The sequence below is a fragment of the Anas acuta genome, chromosome 12 (genome assembly GCF_963932015.1).
Source record: "Anas acuta chromosome 12, bAnaAcu1.1, whole genome shotgun sequence".
In the NCBI taxonomy this organism is placed as follows: Eukaryota; Metazoa; Chordata; class Aves; order Anseriformes; family Anatidae; genus Anas; species Anas acuta.
This window is the reverse complement of record NC_088990.1, coordinates 18,686,267-18,708,205: the sequence shown is the minus strand read 5'-3', so window position 1 is coordinate 18,708,205 and position 21,939 is coordinate 18,686,267. Positions and strand designations below refer to the sequence as shown.

The window sequence follows — 21,939 nt, the reverse complement described above, 5'->3', positions numbered from 1 at the left end:
AACAGAAGACTTCTCTAACAGAGGCAGAAGCTGCCTTTTTTGATCTTACAGTTTCTTGCAGGATTATGCCCAATCCAAATGCGTTCTCACAGGCAAAACATTTAAAGAGTTAACTTACACATTACATCATCTTCATAAATCGGAAGGCAATTTCCCCAGACACACACACACACACACAAAATCTTTATTTTAAAAGAAACTGAAAGCAGACAACAGAAAGCAACACAGTTACATACAGTGCTGGACAAAAATCTACCATACGCATTTTCCAAGAACACTTGATTCAGATTTTTATAATTGTTCTTCTAAATGGGTCAAGTACCACATCATTATTAAAAAAATAATGTCAACAACCTTAATTAGTTCATATTTTGCACTGCTTGGATGGCAGTAGATAGGTAACTTGCTTTTTTTTTAAAAACTCGTTTTTTGAAAAAAAAATTCTCTCTGAAAGGAAAATATGGACAAAAAAGTCCAAGTCAGAAGGCCCTAAAGAACACAGCATCTGCTCTAGAGGCCATATACAAAGGCTTGGAGGATACACTGTCTTTCAAGTAAAAATCCCTCAATTACTACACATTTCAGAAAAAAAAAAAAAAGAACAAATATATTAAGAGTTTGCCCTCCTCAAGTTACATGGAAATTCAGATTTAGACCATCCTTTAGCAGATGATGAGTCTCCAGGTACAAAGGCCTCTCATGCCTCCAACCCTGACCTGTCTTCAATACAGCAATTCCTGAAATACAGTGAGCATACCTCTGAGGAAAAAGGTGGGGCTGGATCAAAAATTATTCTGAGATACACAGTTTGATCATGAAAAGGATAATTCATCCTGTACAGTAAACAATACAAAAACAGGTGTTCCATATGGTCTTGGTGTAAGTTCCCTGGTTCAGAAATGGCTAAGGGCAACATTGAATACTTTAAGCTATAGGCAGCACCTCTAAGGAGCTGAACACCATTCCGAATTTATTATCTCAGAAGTGATGACACACAACACTAGGGCACTAAAGAGACCCTTTATTTCCATATAAAGCAACAAGAAATCAGAGGCATTCCATACAAAGAAGTGAATGTGCATAACTCAGTACGTAGTGTAGGACAGTTATATTGCCTTGAAAGTTCTGCTAAGTACACTTAATTTTCCAATTTTAAGGAAGAGTCTATTCTAATATAGAAAGCTTCAGACAAAACTTAAGTCATTGCAGAATAACTTCGAAGTACATCCAGTTCTACATCTTCCTGCATATATCTAATCACATCCAATAGATTAAAAAAAATAAATCATGTTTTGTAATCCAAGTAAAGAGCGTCAGAACAGGATTTTCACACCCATGAGCTTACTACCTACATGTTCACCCATTTGTCAGTGGATACCGTCAAGGAATTCATGCTAATAGTTACAGCAACAGGAGGACAACGCACATAAGTGCAGCATGTTGTGAAACGTCGCCTGTTTTAATTATCATGAACTGCTACCATCTATTATACCTCATTCTATGCAAGATACCAGGCCAGCTACCAATCCATAAACAATAATGTATCACATACTTCATAGAGTAGCTTAAAACACATCATGATATGAAATAATTTGTATTACATAGTAATTTAATCCCTCGCCACAGGGTTAATGTTGGACAAAGTCTGGAAACTTTTTTCCAATTTGAATTACATACATTAACTTTGCCACACACCACAGCACTAATGCATGTATTACTTTAGACATGCTCTAATTTAAAATTGAAACAAAAAAGTTGTTGCAAAAATACATGTCACCAATGTGGAACACATTCAAGATTGTATAAAAGTACTGAACTGATATTCCCAAAACAGGTATATTTAAGCAGTACATAAGGAAAGGTTAGTTTTAATATGAAACAGTCGTTTAAGTCACATACAACATGATAAGAAGCATGACTTCCTCTTTTAATAATGTTACACCAATACTTTTACTGGCAGGCAATGTTTATATATAAAATGAAAGGGACATATTTAATGCAGATGCGTTATTGTATTAAGTTGGAATAAAGACAAATGTTGAAGAGGTGCTACATTTGAACACCGTTGATTTTGTAAAAATCTCAAACCATAAAAAGCATTTCGCTTATAAACAGAGGCCCAGAACTGCAAAAGCTCTGAAATATTCTTGACTTCGTGCATGCAGTTCCACTGACTTCATCACATACTTGAAGCTAAGTCTGAAAAATGTACTTACAAAATTGGTTCTTAGACAAAAAATAAATAAGTCTCAAAGTATATTCATTTTTGAGGAGCCCCCAGCATTATATTTTTGTTTTAAACAGAAAAACCTTATCACTTTTGTCTCCTTCATCTGAAGATTTCAAATAATAATTACGCCTCTAAACACCCTTCAGAAATAAGCATCAGTCCAGTCCTCCGATAGAAGAAACCAAGGCACAAACTGCCAACCTGTTTGTCTCAAGTTTTCAAAGCAATCAGTGAACCAGCCAGAAACCAGATTCGTGATACCTGCTCTATAGCCTATACACACCTTAACAGCAATGAAGTACTTCAAAGAGAACATTATTTTTTTTTTTCTTGTTTAAAACTGATCTATGGCAAAAACTAAGTATTAAGGGCAATTTAGGCCAATTTACACCTAGTTATTTCAGCCTAGGGAAAAAAAAAAGAAGAAAAAAAACATTTCCAGCAGTATAGACTGCATTTCTGAACGTGATAAGGTATTTAAAAAGGACTCAGACCTTCCCCACAAAATGTTAAGGTTTGTAAGACTTACAAAATCTTTGCGATATTTTGGTGTGCAGCACCAGTAGTCTAAATCACTAATAATGAAAGAATCACATGATAGTTCAATACAAATTGTTTCATGTAGAGTATTACAAAAAACCTCACCTATTCTAACCAGCCCTCCCCCCCTTCTATAACTAATTTCTAATTCTAACCAGCTGACATTTTCCTAGTACTTTACTAATAAAACATGATTTTTGTTTTCCCTGTGCATACTTAAACTACTACTAGTCAATACATGCAGAGAAAAACAAAGTATAACTCTCTAGGTAAAAAGTCCAGGTATGCCAAGAGCATATCAATAGGGTAAATATATTGGCCAGATGACTTTGAGATCCTAATCAGTCCTGTCTCTGTGATCAGTATGATAAAAAGTTCGATTTTGTTGCTTGTTATTTTTTTTGTTTGTTTGTTTTTGAATTGTCATTTGCTAATGCCTTGAATTTGCAGTTTAATCCACACAGAAAATTCAGTGGGTTACAAGCCCAACATGGTACCATTTTAGAGAAAATGAAATAATCTGTTACAGTAAATTTCACAGATATATGATTTAAAGGATCATAAAATTATATTCCAGTAGAAGTTTAGAATTTAAATACAGTGTTCTTACAATGTCTTGCTAACTTATATACAAAATACTTGCCTAACTTGAAACAGGATTGAAGGAAGAGATTTCAAGAATTACATGGCTATTTTAAGTACCTCTGCTCCTAAATGTTAAAATATTAACTGGGCATCTGAGAATAACTGCCCCAAACATCTCACAGTCGGAAGGGCATTGTGAACCGCCTACTTGGATAACAATATCATCACGGGAGCTTCTATTGAACTTTCAGTCACTGAGCAAAGTTTTCATTTCATTTACATTGCTCTAAGTCTGAGCTAGCTCCACAAACTTCACAGTATAAACTGGTGCAGAAATTTGATTTGTTCCTCTAGGAAACAATTTATCTGAACAAAGTTTGGTTTAATTCCTACTTTGGCTACCAAAAGTAAATTCAAACAGTCAGTCAGTCATTAGGAAATCTACCGAAGATGACAACTCTTGTAACACAGGTTGTTTTTCTGTTGTTGTTTTTATTTGCTTGTTTGGTTGGTTTTACCATCACACCTCTAAAAACACAAGACGAAGTTTAGTCTCTGTACTAAATAAAATAAACAGTGCTGAAAACAGGAGCTCTGGATCTGCCTTACACTTTCTTTACATCACAGTACAAGAAATCCTCAAGATACGAACTGTCATTTACACTTTGAACATGAGAGGCAATTGATGAGAGGCATTACAGAAAAGGAGAGCAACGCTACACTTCTCCAGTAAAAAGGTATAAAAATATTTTCAGTATTAAAATAAAAGGACAGTTGTGCACATCTGTGGAGTATCTTCCCAGGACAGTACTGCAGCAGAGCCCATTTAAAAATCAACACAATGGTGAAGTAGCAGACAGGCCTTACTTTTCAGTCATTTGCATAACTTACCATAAAACGAGCCTTTAAATATAGCTGCTTATATTCTACATAGGCTCCTACACCACACATATCCTACACCATTCATCACCACAGATCTGAACACCTGTTACATTAAGGAAACTGATCAGTACCTGTAATGTTTGGCTTATGATCTAGTTTTCAAACAATCACCAATTAAGTTCCCAGCACAGTGGTGAGTATTACAAACAGACTGTTGTTACAGTACCACCTTTTATTAAGTTAAAATAACATTTTTCTCTATAGAAACACTGATTTTCAATTGCATATGCAACTTTAGCACCCTGCTAAGGCCCAAGTGTTCAAGGCTAGATGTTTCCCCACATTAAAAAAAAAAAAAAAGAAAGGAAAAGGAGTGGGGGTATTTCCGAAATCAAGAATAAGATCAAATTATCCATATAAAAAGAGAATTCTTACAATCAAACGTGAAGCTCTAGTGCCATTCATACTTATCAGTAGGATCTCAAGTTTAGAAAAAATGCTAAATTTCTGCTTGCTAGCTCCTGATGTGCTAGCTAAACTCACCTGACGTGCGAGTTGTATTTGTCTTCATCCTAGATTTTCTGTCCCCATGAAGCTGCAAGACTGGCTGAGGCAGTGGTGGCAATTCAGTGTTATGACTTTGCTGGTGAAATTGTCTTGTAGTTCAGAGTCTGTGCTAAGCACACTCCATTGCCTCACATCCTTCTTCTTGCCAAGTGGACTGTGTAAGCTCAGGGTGACCGAGCAGGCTCTATCTGAAAGCCCTAGGAGATGAGCAGAACTTACCCTGTGTAAATTCCTTCTCAATCTTCAGGCAGCACTGAGTCTGGAGACTAGAACTACCAATAAGACAGGATGAACGAGAGGCGCACAACTGCACAGGGACTATATCCTAATATATGTGCTTAAGATAAATTAATTAAGGTTACGTATGCAACCCTAGTTTTGGTATTCTCTAGATTTAAAGCACTGGACTTTGTAAACTCGATCTAACTTGTTCCAATGTAATCATAGTTTGTAACTATCTCCAATACTGCAAGACCTAATAAGAGTCCTCAGCAAGCAAGTATTTGCTGAGAAGAGATCATTGCTTTTTGAAGAAAATACCACGTTGTAAGACTTTGTGGGTTTCACTGTGTTACTAAGCATGAAATCATTGATTTTAGAATCATGTTAATGCTCTACTGCAAAAATAAGAAAAAGCACATATGAAATCCCCTGTATTTATTCTAAAATTAAAAACTTTTAGCACTGCACATTCCTCCATGCCATCTCCACTATAACCAAAGAAAAGATAGCAAGAATATCAGTAATGGACATTCACCAAAAAATAAACAAAATGCAATGAGTACTTGCACACATCGTACCATTAAAACCAAGTATTACATGCTAGTGTTTGGTAACATGTTAATACCAGCAAATGAGAGGCTCTTCATACAGGCACATTTTTGCCTTCAATAAAGTTGTCAATGCACATTCTACTTCTGATCAGTTGTCAGTTATGTTTTACAATTTAATCAGACACAAGAAGTATTCCACCCTGTAAAATATTTGCACACATAAAACTAAGAGTACAAAAGCTGAGATGGAACTTTATGAACGAAAACAGATTGGGGGGAAAAAAAGATGATAGCAATCAAACACAACCGATTGTCTGCAGAAAGTGAAGTACCCAATTTGCAACCAAATCTTCGGAGCAAGTATTTCAACCACGACCAGTTTACGTTGTTAGCCATCCGTATTCAGTGCGGGTGGTCCTGCAGTCTCTCTTGTGCGCATTAGCTGGACGTCTTTGTCAGCCATACATGTATCACAGCCCCACACTGCTGATGCTTCTGCTGTAAGAAGGCCATACGCTGACTCAGTCATGCCTGTACAGATTCGATGAAACCATTTTTGACAAGAGGCTTCACACAGGATGGCATCCTGGTCATCGTTAACTTCATGTGTACAGATTCCACATGGATAGACGGGCTCAGAGGACGAGTGACCATGACGACTGGGATGAAGGGGAGTTTTGCTGCTCTTTTCAGAATTGCATCCTTCAGCGGTACCTCGAGGCTGGCGGGACTTACTCTGCGTCCCATTTGAATGGCCAGCATTGGTGTTATCAGCGCTATTGGAATGGCTATTATCCTGATTTACCACATTGTTTCGTGTGACATTTTTTAGGTCACTGTTACCTTGACTCACAATGTCCTCTGTCCTGTGATGATGCTGATGAGCAGCAGTGTTCTGGCTGGATGCTTTGCTTGCACCTTGATTAAAGTCTTGCTTTTGTGCTGATGATTTTGCCTGGTTGTAAGTGTTTGGCGGAGGAACAAAAGAATGGTTCGATTCTAGCTGAGAATTTGGGAAATTTGGATTGTTTCCAGGACCAAAGTTAGATGGCACATCAGGGTGAGGTATCTGTCCAGAATGGCCAAAGTTCTCACCAGGATTTGGTCTGAAATGCTGACCAGGCATACTGACATTTTGATTTATCTGACCGCTGCTATACGGTGGTTGATTCCCAAAACCTGGGTTATCGTGTGGGCCAAAGCTGAAAGAGTGGGGTCGGCTAAAACCCATTCCCACAGGGTTTTGAGGAAGGGGGTGTGGTTGGTTTCTGAGGGAGTAAGAACCACCATATGGCGAGGACACTCTGGGCAGCATGTGAGGTGGCATTCTGAAAGTGTTATAGCCTCCAAAGCCAGGATAACCGGGATTACTAAAATACGGATTTCCTGAAGGAAGTGGTTTATAAGACACAGAATTATAGTTGTCATCAAATGGATTTGCAGCTACAAGGTGGTCAGAGCTTGGATTCGGCGGTGGAGCATATTCAGATGGAGGTGGAAATGATGATCCCTAAAAATATTTTAAATACAACATTTAAATTAGTTTTACTATGTCCCTGCAAGGGAGACCAACCACAAGGTCCCAGATTAGCAGCACTACTGCTAAAAGAACAGTTCAGCTGTTGTGTACAGCTCACCCGCTATACCCTGCCAGGCTAGCTGAAATTTCAGTGGGGGAGAGGAGAGAAGATTTAGGGCTCCAAATGACAAAGTGGTTTAAAGTAATCTCAGTGTTGTTTCAGGAACTGTGCAGTTGCACAACCATGCTTCTCAAAACACTACTTAATGCGTGACTTCCCCCCCCCCCCCCTTCACCTTCTACTTAAGAAAAGCAACAGTACAGAAAGACATGTTGCATTTAAACACATGCACAACTTGTTCCAAGTGCTGAAGAACAGATTTAGAGTATTTTCTTAGTTTCATTTTGGGTACAGTTTACTGAATACACATCTTTTAAGACACCCCACTTTTAGGAGAGTATACAAACCTAAAATACCAATGTTACTATAATCCTAAAAAAAGAATAAATAAAACAACTGTAGAGAACACAGAATATAGAAAATTCCTATACACAGACTCCTATGTATCAGTGGAGTCCCTTAAGAGCATCCAGTGATTGTGGTCTGTCTGAAGTATTGTCAGTAAGTAAAAAATACAAGGATTCCTGCTACAAAGCAAAATCAAGCATCTAATAGAGCCCAGGGGCTGCTCAAATGTCATCAAATATTGAATTTCATTCTAGACCAGCCTGTGAGAACACCTAGCTAGTTCACCCTCACCTCAACTCTTTGTGCTAGCTGCTTTCAGAAAGCACAGCCTCATACTCATAAACTAAGACTGAACATATCTTTCCCCACTCCAAATTTCTGCTGTCCATCAAGTTTTGAGCCTGGTAAGAAAAAAGAAGAAACTAATCTGCCCCCCCCTCTGCAGTTATTGCCACTCCAGAACACAAGAAAAAACTCCAACAGTAGAGAGATCTGAAACCCTGAAATTAACTGGCTATTTCTCAGAGCAAGTTCAGCCATGGCTACTTGAAAAGAAAACAGGAATTAAGAAAAACAAAACCCCATCTCAACGGATTCTGGATAGGCCAAACAAGAAGTGATTGTTTGACCTGTATAAATACAATTACTCTCATTGGACAGTAAAAATGTAACAGATACTCTCACTCCACGCTGAATAAACACACAAAGAAAAATTCTGCACTACAGATATCTAATTGCTTTAGATGTTTTGTATTCAGGCTTCCTTTTCTGGAAACAGAAACTATATAGAAATGCCAGTTTGCAAGGATTCACTGAAAAGGAGCCAAACCTGCCTGATAACTTTTGCTTGAAAACCACTTGGGGAATATGCCAAGAGTTTGGTCAAAGCATTAACAAACTGCACTGATACATTGGCCCACAAACCTACATATATAGGAATAAGAGGAAGAAGAAAATTAGTCTCATCACAACTACTCGTGCTGTGCAGGTTCTACCAATGGCTACAAAGTCATTAAGAGAAAGCCTGTCTCAGGATCAAATACATATGGCAAAATACAAGTTGTTGCAGTCTCACTGCGCTCCTTCCTTTGTAGGACTTCAGTAACCTGCAGAGACCTAAAGTACCTTCAGTGAGAGTAACCAGGATGATGAAGTTCCGTGAAGGTAGCAAAGGAATGAAGATTTCTGCTTCACAGTACAGCTAGAATATTTTGTATGTGAACGCTATTTGTGGGAATAGACTGATATTCTGAACAGAGCAAGACAGTCGTTCCAGCAAACAACATCTGAGTATTAACAAATCAAAAGAATCGAAGGGAATTTACCTGTGTATTTGCTTTGCGCTTTTTCTTATCAGGGCTTCCGAGTTGTACTCCTGGTCCTCCTAACCCATCCAATCCACTGTCACCACCTACAAAATTTCAATCAGGGCAATTTTGCATTAGTTTTCTTAGACATATGCCTCTGCCTGCCATAGCAAGAGATATCTGTCACAAATCATGAACTTGCATTAATTCTGGTGCCCTACATTGTAAATCCGCAGGAAGCAAATACCTGGAGGTAAAAGTTAGCATACCTCGCACACAGCTACCTGACTCTATTACTACTCGAATATCCCATTCATGCTCCTTACAGTTTGAATAAAGCTTTCCATTTATTTTACATTTATCAGTCCCTTGGTTCTTCATATCTCTGCTTCACCAGTCAGAAGTATTTGTTTGCATAAAGCATAAAACTTCAAGAACTGCTTAAAGCCATGCTAATATTCACATCCTATTTAACTTACACAGACACATTTATCAAACTCACTGTATCGCCACACAACAGTACCTTACAATATGCCATGAAGGAAAAAGCAAACAGCAGTAGATGTGTGAATGAAAGCCACTGGAAACGTGCCATATTGTTTAGATAGATCTCCAGTTTATCAGATCTGAATTTCTCTAAATGCAAGACTTAATCAAAAAGACACCTGCCAAAAACGAGAGAGGCTCTAAGTGAAACTGCCTTATTCTGCAGAAATCTCATAGTATAATTGAGCACGGCTGCTCTGGCACAAATAGAAGTAAAGACTGTTCATGTCATTGATCACCTGATCCCACTCCGAGCAATACAAAGAGATATCTGTACTTCACCTGGCACTCATCTCTGCCTCAAGAGTGGGACAAGCTCTCAAAGCTGTATAAATTATGGCTTTCATTTTTAAAACTCTACTGTAGACAAAAAAGAAAAGATTCTAGCAGATTCCTTATTACCCCAGTAGGTTTGCCTTCCTGGGGTTCAATGGATCTGCCAGCATTTGGGAACGCAAAGGTGACCACGAGCCAAAGTATAGAAATTGCTTTCAGGTGACACAAAAGCAACACATTTTAATATTTTTACATTAAGAAGCTCTATGCTACTTCATTTTTTCCCAGACTCATTAAGATAGTAGCTTGTTTACTTAAATAAAAATAAAATAAAAAGATAACAACAGCATGGAACAGTAAGACTGGGGCAATCCAGGATGAAAAAATCGCTGTTATTTGTTTAAAACTCAAATTCAGAATACAAGTCAAACTTAATCAAGATGCAGGCATATAGCTGAACACATGGGTTTGTCTTCATCACCAAAGGCAACCTGAAGATAACTGCGAATTATGAATAGCATTATGCAAAGCAGCATAATGTGTGACATTACACCAGCCCCGCATTACGCAAGTATTCCCGGCAGACAGCTACACCAGCTTTAGGACTGTGCAGTAACATAACAAAATCTCCCACATAGGAAAGAATTAGATCTACTGTACACAAACAAAAATATCCAGTAGTTATTTCAATACTTCTAGTCAAAGTAGGCCTGTAACCATCCTCTGCAATAACTTTTCACATGGAGCACTTCCTTTCTTTTTCTCCTACACCCTTGCCTTCCCTCCACCCCCAGCACTTTTTTTGACCTAAGAGGTTTCAGTAAACTACCAGTCCTACCTCAAATAAAAACTGAATCCTCCTTGGGCTCTAAAAAGTTCTTTTTGGCTTTGGCTGTGACTGCAGAAATTTCATCTCATTTTTTCATATACGTAATTCCCAAAACATTTCATCATTCATATGGTATGAAATTGGGTATCCCAAACCTACACCTATCATTACTGGCAAATTTTAAGTCTGAATTTCAGAGACTAGGGCATGAAGTCATGATCATGTTCCCAAAATACACTCGTGCTTGAGCAGAACACATGCTGGTACAACCAATCATCAGAACAACTGGGGATTACTCTGGAAAAAAAAAAAATCCTTACTGCCTTGGTTTAGAATATAAAATCCTACATACACTTGGCAAGCTATGAAGCACTGCAACCGCATTACTTGTGGAGACTAAATGATCACAGCATAAAGTTTATATAAAGTTGACAAATGTCCTTGAAATTCCAATCCTATAAGTCATCTTCTTGATAAACTACTTGCTCAAAACTGTCTCTGCATTTCCCATCAGCTTCTTCTTCTCCTGCATTCTTACACGCTTAGCATACATTTCAGTGGGAGACTGTACTGCGGCCACCCTTCCTCCTAACTGCGTAAGATACACTCCTGTTCATGGTCCCACACTCTCAATATATGAACAGTGTTAACTGCTGATAGCAAAATGTTACAAACATCCAGGTATCTTTTAACTAACTTCAACAAGTAGCAGCACAGCAATTACTAGAGTCTACAATCAAGTAGATAACTGTGGACCATACAAGAGTGCGGCTTTGTTTTAGAGAAGCTACAACTTTATAAAACTGCATACAAGTTCCCTCTCTGGGACCTCATTTTTCAACAACTTACGCATATAAGCCTCAGAATTCTAATAAGAGAAATTGGTGAGTAAGCTCCACCAATTTCCACGGGGGTTACTCACATGGGTAAAGCCAGTCATTTGCCTAGGTTTGCAGGACTGAGTCCTACGGCTGGAAGCGTACAAAGCTTTTACATTTTCAGTTCTCGCTGTGTGAGGCCAATGATTTAATTGAGCTCCACATCTTTACATTTTCCCTGTGGATTTCATAATGATTTAATTTATCCATGAAAGGAAACTGAATGTTAGTCCTAGCATACCTCCAAAAAAAGAGTGAATAAGGGCCATTTTCATGCAGCCAAAATAAACTTTGCTGAAAGTCACTTCTGGTACCTGCCACACAGGCTTTTCATTAAAACACGTACTGAACATTTTGGACATTGTGATATTTGCACTAAGGGTGAAAAAAAATTATTTCACCTTCTGAGACTAATTTTGCAGGAAAAATTACAATCCTTTTGACTGGGACACCACATACGTGGATGGATTTAGAGAGATAAATGCGTATCTGATAACTATTTCCCCATTACGTTATAGATGAAATGTATTTCAGCACATATTCAGCAACATATCTGCATTTGAGCAGCACAGAAGTAGTAAATCCCACATTCCCATTGACTTCACACACAAGACAGACGCTTTCAATGTTAATCAGGAGAACCGCAACTTGCAGTTTTGTCTGCACCTTCAGAGATTATGATTTTTATGTATAATTTATGCCATACTTAACATACTGCAAATACACTATGGAGTAGTTCCATGGTCACTGACAAGCCTCTGCCTAGCTTTTCACAGGATAGATGCCACAGTCTTTAAAACAGGGCTCAAAGTAAGAAGGTTTTCCCAAGTATTAGAAATGACTGAATATAGTTTCCATTATGGACAGAAAACTGAAAAGAGTCAAATTTCAACCAGATTTGGTGAGCCTATTCTGTGGCCCTGATCCCGTGAACAGTTGTGATACTAAGCAGTAATCGCGTGGAGCTCAGCGGGTAACTCCGGCACATGAAACTGTTCAGGCTTAAATATTTGCAGAATCAGGGCTTGAGAGCGGAGCCTAATGAATCCCAGTCCCCTTTGTAACACTGCTGCATATTTTCAATCTCCCATTCTCAAGGTTGCAACCCAGCTGTTACTACAGCGGTTTCAGAGAAGCGACCTGTAAATCGGCGACAACGTGGAGAGCAGAATCCCACCTTTCCCCACTTACTCACCCGCATAAAGCCTAAAACGCCAGGAACAATAGAATTCCGGGGGCAACGCAGGAGGGGAAGAAAAGAGAAGCAAGAAATGCCATCCAGAATCATTTTGCCACGCTTTTCCCCCAACTCCGCGACTCCACCACCTCCCGTGATTTCGCTGCGAGCTGCATTCCTGCTTTTAAGGGCTCCCAGGATACAGGCGCCGCTCCGCCAGGAGATGTGCCGCTGCCCTGAAGTCAGTCGCGCAGCCCAACTCGGAGGGGATATCGCGGAGGGGATATCGCGGAGGGGATATCGCGGAGGGGATATCGCGGAGGGGATATCGCGTTTCCACCCTTCTCCTTGCGCATTTCAGAGAAACGCGTCCTGCAAACCTCGCCGCGAGCCGCACAGCGGGACTGCTAACGGAGGCAGAGCCCGGAGGGGGCTCGCTCCGCTCCCCAGCCAGCTGAAAACAAAACCCCGGCTACCACCGACCGCGCCGCCAAGGTCGGGGCAGGGGAGCGGAGACCCGAGGGCGATTCACGGGCTCCGCATCGGCTCTCGCCCGGACGTGTGGCCCCGCCGCCGCCTCCCCTCGCGGCCCGGGGACGCGGGCTGCATACTAATGGGCAGCGGCACCGCACCGCCCGCCCGCCTCCTGCCGCGGGGCAGCGCGGCGCTGCTCGGGGCTGCCGGCGCCTCGCCAGGCCCGGAGGCTGCGGGAGCCCGCGGGGCAGGGCCGGGCCCCGCCGGGCAAACTTAGCGCGGCTCCCGCCCGGCCCCGGCCTCAGCCCCGGCCCCGGCCCCGGCGCCGTGAGGGAGCCGCGGGCGGCGCGGCGCGGCCCGGGGCTGGGGGCCGGGCGGTCGGGGCCGGGGCCGGGGCGCGCATCCCGGTCCCCCCCCCGACGGGAGTTAGGCCCCGCTGGGCGCCCCCCGCCGTACCTCGGGATCTCTTCAGCGCGATGGGGTCCTTCTCCTGTTCCGCTGACATTACAGACAGCGGCGCATGGCTCCCAGGCGGCAGGAATCGGGGCTCTTTGATGCTGCCTCCGCCGCCGCCGCCGGCCCGCACCCCGCCCCCTCCGCCTCCGCCTCCTCCGCCGCCGCCGCCGCCGCCGCCCCCGCCCGGCGCTGCCGTAACCGCCGCCCGCCCGGCGGAGCCGCCGGACTTTGCAAAGTTTGGCAGCGGGGGGGGCTCCGCCGCGGCGAGGAGCGGGGCTGCGGCCACCCTCCCCCCCCCCCGGGGCAGCCGCCGCCGGGACGGGCTCCGCGCCAACGGGAGGGGCGGCGAAGGCGGCGCGCGGCCGTTGGGACCGTTAGGGCCGGGGGGGGGGGCACAGCGGGGGGCTCCTGCTCTGCCCCCCCCTCAGCGCGACCCCCGACCCCCGTCCCGCTCCGTGCGGGGCCCCTCCAGGAGCCAGCAAAATGCCGGCAGCGCCTCCGACCCCCCGGGAAGGGCGAGATGCCAGGTGAGTGCTGGGGGAGCCGTGCGTGTGCCCTGCCTCTGCCACCGCGCCGCCAAAACGGCTGGGGGACAGGGCTGGAGCCCTCGTCCGTGAGCAAAACTACCGAGTAACTGCACTAAATAAATCCTGAGTGAGGGTTTACCTTCCCTCAGTTAGGATAAGGACACCAGCAGGTCAGGAGGGGTTCTGCTGACACACCTGAATACATCCATGACGCTTCATAGCACCGAGCAGTGCTCTTCGTTTACACAGCTCCTTGTTGGACGCGTAGTTTGTACCTCACGGAGTTTGGAACACGTCTGGGGAGCGCAGGAAGGAGCGATGTTTGTGTAAAGGATAACGTGTCGGTGCTACTACTCTTGCGACGTCTCTGTTTTTACATTTTGGGTTTCTAACTAAATAAAGTTATTCAGTTTTTACATCAGTTTCTGTCCTTCCCTAGGCATCGTTTTTATCTGTCCACAGTCTTTGCTTTGCAGCCATCCCAGAATGCAGGTACCTTGAGGTACAGCACATTGCCACCGTCCTCATGGGACCCTCCGGTTAATTTTGTGTAATCTTGCTGAAGAGAAGCATGGCTTGTTATTAGCAAGGTGGGTGTGAGCTACTCTATATTTGGAGGAAAATGTCTTATCTGTGAAGAGATTTGCATTTTCTGTGATGGAGCTCGCTGCAGGCCTAGATGATTCTCCCAGGACTGCATGAGCTTTTGTGCAAGGCTGCCTTGTAATAGCATGTAGACTGTAATTACGGATGCGCAGATTGATGTCACTGAGTCTATAAAGGTTCCTAGGGGATGATTGTCTGCATCAGAAATGTGAGCAGGGAATTCAGATTTTAACCCAGTGCTCTAATTGCAAAAAAATTGTCTGTTTTGCTGCTCATCCAAATTCAGCTTTAACTTGTGCTCAGGATTTTAGTGAGCAATCTGTAAGAATCCTATCGGACCAACTGTACACTTCTAAACCTTCATGCAAAATGGCTGAGACAGTGTCTGAAAAGGAATTAATTCACAGGCTCAGGGACCTACACCAGCATCTCAGCCATTCCAAAAGTCTGAAAACTCTGGTCACACACTGTTGACCAGCTAAGTGCCTTGCTGCTCATTAGTTACCTTTAAAATTACTCCACCATTTCATCCACCCAAAGGCTGTCATTAATTAATAAAACTCAGAGGCACCTAATAGGTAACCTCCGATACTCAGGTAGAGGTTTCCAAGAAAAGAGAGATGAGCTCTCTGTTGAAGTGCGTAACAGCAGAATGAGAAATTCAGTTCTGCTGAATTTATAAAAAAAAAAAAAAAACTGAAACAGGGGAGGTTCCAACAGGATGTGAAGGGGGCAAATGCTATTATTAGGCTAAGCAGGCATAGGGACTAAAAACAAAATAACTTGTGGAATTGTTTTCAAGACCCAATTGGGCAAAGCCCAGAACAGCTTGGTCTGAGTTCAGTGTTAACTTTGCTTTGCGCAGGAGGTTGGGGTCAAGGTCAAGACCTCCCCAGGTCCCTTCCAGCCTGAATGATTCTGTTATTCTGAATTTATGTTATTCTGTTTAACAATAACAAACCAAACAAAAAGGTCTTGTCTACTGCCAGAGTACTCGTGTGTGAACAAATACTATTTAATACTTCACAACTCACCCCAGCTGTTGAGAAGGGTAGCTTTGGTGAAGTAGCAGTAGCTTCAATCACATGAGGCATCAAGCCTAAAAGCATTACTGAATATAAATAGAGGAGCTCATTTTGGTAACATCTAAGTCCCTTTCCTTCAGAATTCACTTCAAAAAGAAGGGTACTAAAATAGTCCTTCTGTACAAACTGCCAGTAGGTAAAGAATGTTCTTTTGCTAATCATTGAATGAATCATATGAATGCTGCACTGCACTATCAGGAGAGAAATATCTCAGTGAGACATGGATCCACAACAGGGTTAATGTCTAAATGCTTTTTACTACATCCTTCACGTGTATGTATGTGTACCTCAGGACAAACAGAGTTGAGTAGAAGCCCATTTTGACAATATATGAATGTATACAAGTGTACTAATGGAAAAAAAAAAATAACACCAAAGAGAAATTTACTGACACTTAAGGAAATGCAAAAAAAAAAAAAAAAAAGTGAAAGAAACATTCTGTTTGACTTTATGGGGGCCAAGACTTCATCCCAGAGTAATAAAATTAGAAAAAAGAAAAAAAAAAAAAAAAAAGCATGATATCAGAAGGAAAAAAAAAGCTGGAAGCTGGCTGAATTGTGAAACTCTACCACTTCCAGTACAAGGGTCAAATACAAAACTTCTCCTCTCATGCAAGTTATAAAACAAAACAGATAGAGCTTTCTGTCCAGTTACCCTAATTTATCAGCTCATGCACCTGAAGTCAGGCAGGCTCAGGCAGAATGTCCAGCCTGTGTGGATGGCATCAGGGGTTGGCATGAGCATGGCAAGACCCAGCAGCACACTGCGTGGGGATTCTGGCATGTGGAAGCATCAGGCAAACTGACAGTAGTCTCTCTTCCACCTGGACAAAAATGCTGATATGGAGAAAGGGAACACATTTAAGGAAACTCGGACATGGAAAGCTTGTGCTAGTCACAGTCTTCCAGCTTCAGCAGACTTGATTCCCTCACCTATGATGTCAGGGGTGTGTGGGAGGGAATAACTCATTTTTCTAAGATGCCCATTTCCATGTTACACAAATTTAAGTTTTAGTTCTGCAAGGAGTTCTTACACTTGTTTCACAGTACTGCTGTGGTAAATAGGACTATTTATCAAGGCTGAGGGAGTTTCTGCCAGGCCCAAAAATCTATTTTTGTTATACTAGTGTTACACCTCATCCTCCAGAATCATTTGTCCTCATCTCCCTTGTTCAGGGAAGTACAACTGAACACATGCATGTTCATACAAAGATGCGCTTTTCATGCTTTTTTAGTCTAGCTGGTATACATCCGGTATTGCACTGGAAAGATGTGCTAACTGGGTCCCTTCTGGGTATGTAAGATGTAGAGCATCTCTCTGCCAGGCGCAGGGATTGCATCTGCAACTGAAACAGTTTGATCGTAAGTCATTGAAGCCGTTTAAGTGTAAACTGCTGGCCTACTGGTGAATGCTTCATTCATTAAGGTGATGTAAACCAGGTCTCATAAGCCCATTTCTTTTTCATTTCTGCTTTTAATGAACAAAAACTAGGAATGTCTAAACTTCTGTATTAACCATTCATTCACATAATATAAAGTACAAATCAAAATCTAATTAATTGTCTGTTCACGTTTCAACTTTAATCTGAAATTAATAGAAAAATGTCAGGAAAAAAGACGATTGCTTTACGATTTACTCACTGAAAGAATATAAGATTTTTTCTCTGAGCCATTGCATTAGCTTTCTTCCATACAATGCATGATGTATCTTGAGGTCAAGTAAAAAGCCTGAGAAAGATCGTGAATTTGTCTCATCACATAGCAACTCCCTGGCTGATAAAGTACATTTTCCTAAACTTTCCAAGACAATTTATTAGAGGACTGATCAACAAAAATGTCAAATATGTGCAAAGGGTAGTCTAGTGTCTCATCTATACTGGAACAAAAATTTTAACAAACAAAGTAAACTCTTGGAATGTTCATAAACTCAGTAGGACTAAAAGTTTTTGTTTGTTTTTGAGTGCACACTTACCTTTTCAGCTTACAGTTGGAATATAGCCATGTTCAAGCATTTCAGGAACAAAATCTCCAATGCCTTCCTATACTCTTGCTAACAACATGTGACTTAAAAAATTAAAAGCTACAATTTATTCAGTAGTTTTATAAACTAAGATTTTATAACTCATACGTGTAAGTTAATATATACAGAACGGAAACATTTGAAATACAAAGAACAACATCTGATTATTTAGGAACCTAGGTTTCATTGTATTAATTTACCAAAGTCTGTCAAGAAATTCACTGGAGATATAAATGCATATATGCATAGAACCTTATTTGCTCTGCATGCTGTCAAGGAATATAGGATTTCTTTCACCTTTTCCTCTAGGATATGTAAAATGGAATTTTGTTTACCATATTAAGGTTATCAAGGTAATAAATTTTAAACAAAGATAAATACATGTTTAACAAACCTCTGTGAGTTTCTCTACAAAATGGATTATTTCCGTACTCAAAGTGTTCTCCTCTTGGTCAATGAATGGTGAAATGGGGACACTCTGTGGGGAAGTGAAAGAAATGCAATTTCATGTTTGTTTTTTTTTTCTGGATTATCATCTTGAACCCTTTGAATTTTCCTGTTTATCATGATTTGATGAAAAGAAAGGCAAGCATTTAATTCCTGAACTTACACAGCACTCTCAAGAGCCCTCCTGGTTTTCTGCAAAGGCCACGCTGATCTTTGCACTAATTGGATATGAACCCGTTCTTGGAGCCAGACTGTCAATAACTTTGCTGGGAGTTATGAAGCTTGTATGCTGTATAAACATGAGAAAGCCTTATCCCTGGCTGCAGTAATTAAATTTAGGCTATGACTCCTCTGGGATTTCCATTGTAGAATTGCCCAAGTGAAATTTTTGCCATAAAGCTAAAGGAGGAGTAATGCTAACTCCAGCGCTAGCAGAGCATCTTGCAGAAAAAGCTCTCCAGTCTTACCTTAGCCATGTGGGTATTCGCTCAGCTCAGCCCCAGGCCTCAGTGTTAGCTGAGAGCTGGCTGTAGCAAGAGCCCCGGCAGGCATGGTGCCTCCTGGCCCTTGTCTGTCTGCTTGCACTGGAGGGAATCTTCACGCCTATGCTGTGTCTTTTCTCTTATACAGTGCTACCAGCTTCGTTATATGAAGCCATATTCATTTGATAAGATACATCTCTTACAAAAGGTTCCACACAGAAACGCATTTGTTTTGCTGTTCTGCTTTTCATGGCTTTGGAGAGTGCAGTTCACAGGACAACCCCTCACTGGTGCTGTCTCTGAGATGGCTCCAACTCATTAAACCTTGTTGATTGAAACCCTACAGACAACAGCAGCCACCTCAGACAAATTGTATCACTTGCCTTTCCCTCCATCCAGATCATTATTGAGTTCTTCAATCACAGTTATGGTTCTTAGAAATTAAGAGCAGGAGGATAGCTGGAAGACAGCCGAGAGGAGCCCTGCGTGACAGCACGTGCTATGCCATTCATATTAGCAGCTACCATTTAGTCTTAAATTTTAAGCAAAATATTTACTGGAATACAGTAGCAAAAACTTTGAAATCAATTCTGAACAAGCAACAACGTCTGAGTAGTTGCAGATCTGCTGTGAAGAAGCAGAAACCAGCTAGCGTCTGAATTTGCAGGTCTGTAGGCTATGAAAGGAAAATGCAGCTAAAGCAAGAAAAATCAAAGTGAAAGGGAACATATGACAAACATACCATTGTCCGAAAATGTAGTTAAAAAACAAACAAGAAATCTCAGATTTATGCTACCCTTTAGGAGGAGAACATGAACAAAACTTAGTTACCACTTTTGGTTATTGTGCACCAAAGTAAGGATGAACACAAGAAAAGATAACTAAATATTATGCCTAAGAACGATGTGACCTAGTTACATAGATGCTGTACGCACCCATTACATCTGAGAGCAGCTTTCCTAATCCCCAGGCTAAAATTCACAGGAAATCCAGGATTTTGAGAAAAGAATGTGGAACTAATTATTTAAAACATATGCACTATCTGTCTGCAAACACCAGACTGGATTAAACTGCTTGACATGTATTATGCCTACTGAGTGCGATTTGAAATCTGAAATTTACAGCCAGCCATTTCAGGGAGCTGTACATCAGTTCCTGCAGGAATTCTGTCATTTGGTTATCTGCAACTGCAGGGCTGGGCTTCACATTTTGACCTAGCTGCGCTATGGCAGAGAAACACCATGGCAAACCCTGAAGACCTTGTTGAATGTTAAACAGAGTTCTGGAGTGCTCACATTAGAAGGCTGTTTCTAGTCAACTGCAAATGGCAACCTCGTCACCTGAGCCGAGATTTCTAAATCACAGGACATGATGCAACCACCCCACTCCGCTGTGTTTGTACCATTTGCAGCCGGCGCTGAGAAGCTCATCACAGGGGCAGGCTATGCTCTTGTGAACCTCTGAGCCTCTACAATGCCAGAAGTGGGCTCCTGGGCTTTCAATGTGCACACCCTCCTCACCGATTTTATCATATGTAGATCACAAAGCTTGAGATGCAGTATTAAAAAAAAAAAAAAAAAAAAAAAAAAAGCAAACACGTTGCTTTCCTCTTTAATGTAGCTGTTTTTCTGTTAAGTATTGTACAAGCTGGTATCAGCATTCTTTCCTCTTACAAACGAAAGGTAGTCTTGCTACAATGTAAATTGTGCAGATACATTTTAATTGAGATAATTCTAACCTCAGGCTTAGAGTTAACTTACCCCTTGAAGTTGGAAATCTTGATCTCAAGTGATTCATTCTGCTTTGACTTTGTAGGCCTTGTGCTTTATTTGGTAGAGACTGAGGAAGCTGTTACTGACTTTCAGATATCCAGGATCTATTCAAAAGCGTGATGGTTGCTAACATAAATGATATAATTTTTAATGGAAATTATTTTTATTTTACACTCTGTTCTGTAACCTGTCTTACTTGCAACTTAAATTGCATCACCTAATATAAGGAAGTCTGTGTGGAAGCAGTCCAGTGGGATTATTTTAAGCTAATATGACTGTAAACTGCAAAAGTAAGAAGCCAGCATATATTAAGCTCTGCTACTCATCCCTCGACGATAGCTTTCAGCAAACCAGAGGGGTTAATTTCCTAGACCAGCACACCAAAATCCAAATTGTTAAAGACTGTAGTGAACTGCAGTGCGAGCAACACTTTTTCTGCTTTCATGTGGTGCAATGACCTCACAGCCTAGCCAGAAATCTGCTGCTTTACTCATGAAAATCCTTTTCTCTAAGTATATTGCTATGCAGATAAAAGGAAATTCAAACCCCTTCTATTAACAAGACCTCTGTGAAGTTCCCACTCTTTTATGTCTTGTTTTCCAGCTAAAGGAGAATCCAGTGTTTGGGCACTGATTTCACGCTTCCCACAGAGCAGTGTAATAGGAAACGCATCCTCGGTCACCCACAAAAATTCATTTTCATCCTTCAGAATTGTAAATGTAACATCCCCTGCACCCACCTGGAACTGGTGTCAGCTTCCAGCGATGCTCAAGCCATCTGTTCAGAGAAACCCTGAGGATCCTGGACAACCTCGTAGTGCTGCTGAAAACCATCTCAGCTGGTTCCTGTTGGCCGGACAGAAATTCACCCCGCACCACTGAAATGCTCTATTGGCAGCTTGATTCAGGCTGTTCCAGGAGCAAGTGTCCAAAACTGGTTGCTGCCAGGACACTGAGCACACACGTCTGCCAGAGAGCAATTAGCACCCAAACTTTTGCCAGCCCCCTGGACTTCTATTGCCAGCCAGAAGCAGTCCTACAGACTAGGGGCAGCTGTGCACGGTATCTTTTAGCGAGGCACAGCTAGGTTCTTAATTATTTGCATTTTCTGGATGTCTTAGTGGTGCACTCCTATGTAAATAGGTTTCAAATCATGGGGTTTAAATAAAGCATTACCCTTCACTTTCAGGAAGCAACAGTACGGTAGCTTTCTGTCAGATCTGTGCTTTGTTTACCTGGGCTCTGGCATGCAGGCATGTGCAGAGCAGAGGATTCAAATCCCATCCTCTTCATTCTGTGAGGTGGAAAAGGCGAAGTCAGGTTCCAGTACGTTAACTACAGAAAGGGGACATTGCAACATGGACAGCTACAGCATTATATCACCTGCAGCTTCTCCCTTACTGAGAGGGGATACTCTCTACTGTCCAACACCAGTCCTGAGACCATGATCACAGGTGAAGGAAAAATACAGCCATAATGCAGCCAAATACAGCC

General features: G+C 41.7%; 2 protein-coding genes across 4 annotated transcripts; one reads left to right on the top strand and one right to left on the bottom strand.

Annotated features, from left to right (window-relative positions):
• Positions 1 to 166: 166 nt before the first annotated feature.
• Positions 167 to 13,641, bottom strand: PYGO1 (pygopus family PHD finger 1). The gene is made up of 3 exons (XM_068695371.1): positions 13,509 to 13,641; positions 8,891 to 8,976; positions 167 to 7,087 (listed from the first exon to the last, which is right to left on the bottom strand). Exons 1-3 carry the CDS (start codon positions 13,555 to 13,557, stop codon positions 5,966 to 5,968), a joined length of 1,257 nt encoding a protein of 418 aa, XP_068551472.1. The 5' UTR covers positions 13,558 to 13,641; the 3' UTR covers positions 167 to 5,965.
• LOC137862889 (basic proline-rich protein-like) lies at positions 13,529 to 21,633 on the top strand. 3 transcript variants are annotated; one of them, XR_011100571.1, is made up of 3 exons: positions 13,672 to 14,035; positions 14,512 to 14,625; positions 21,050 to 21,633. XR_011100571.1 is itself a non-coding variant. In XM_068695372.1 (2 exons), the coding sequence occupies exons 1-2, from the start codon at positions 13,529 to 13,531 to the stop codon at positions 21,077 to 21,079; spliced, it is 537 nt and encodes a 178-aa protein (XP_068551473.1). In that variant the 3' UTR covers positions 21,080 to 21,633. The 3 variants fall into 3 exon arrangements, 1 of the variants encoding a protein (XP_068551473.1); XR_011100572.1 differs by having other exon boundaries at positions 14,498 to 14,625; XM_068695372.1 differs by lacking the exon at positions 14,512 to 14,625 and having other exon boundaries at positions 13,529 to 14,035.
• Positions 21,634 to 21,939: the final 306 nt, after the last annotated feature.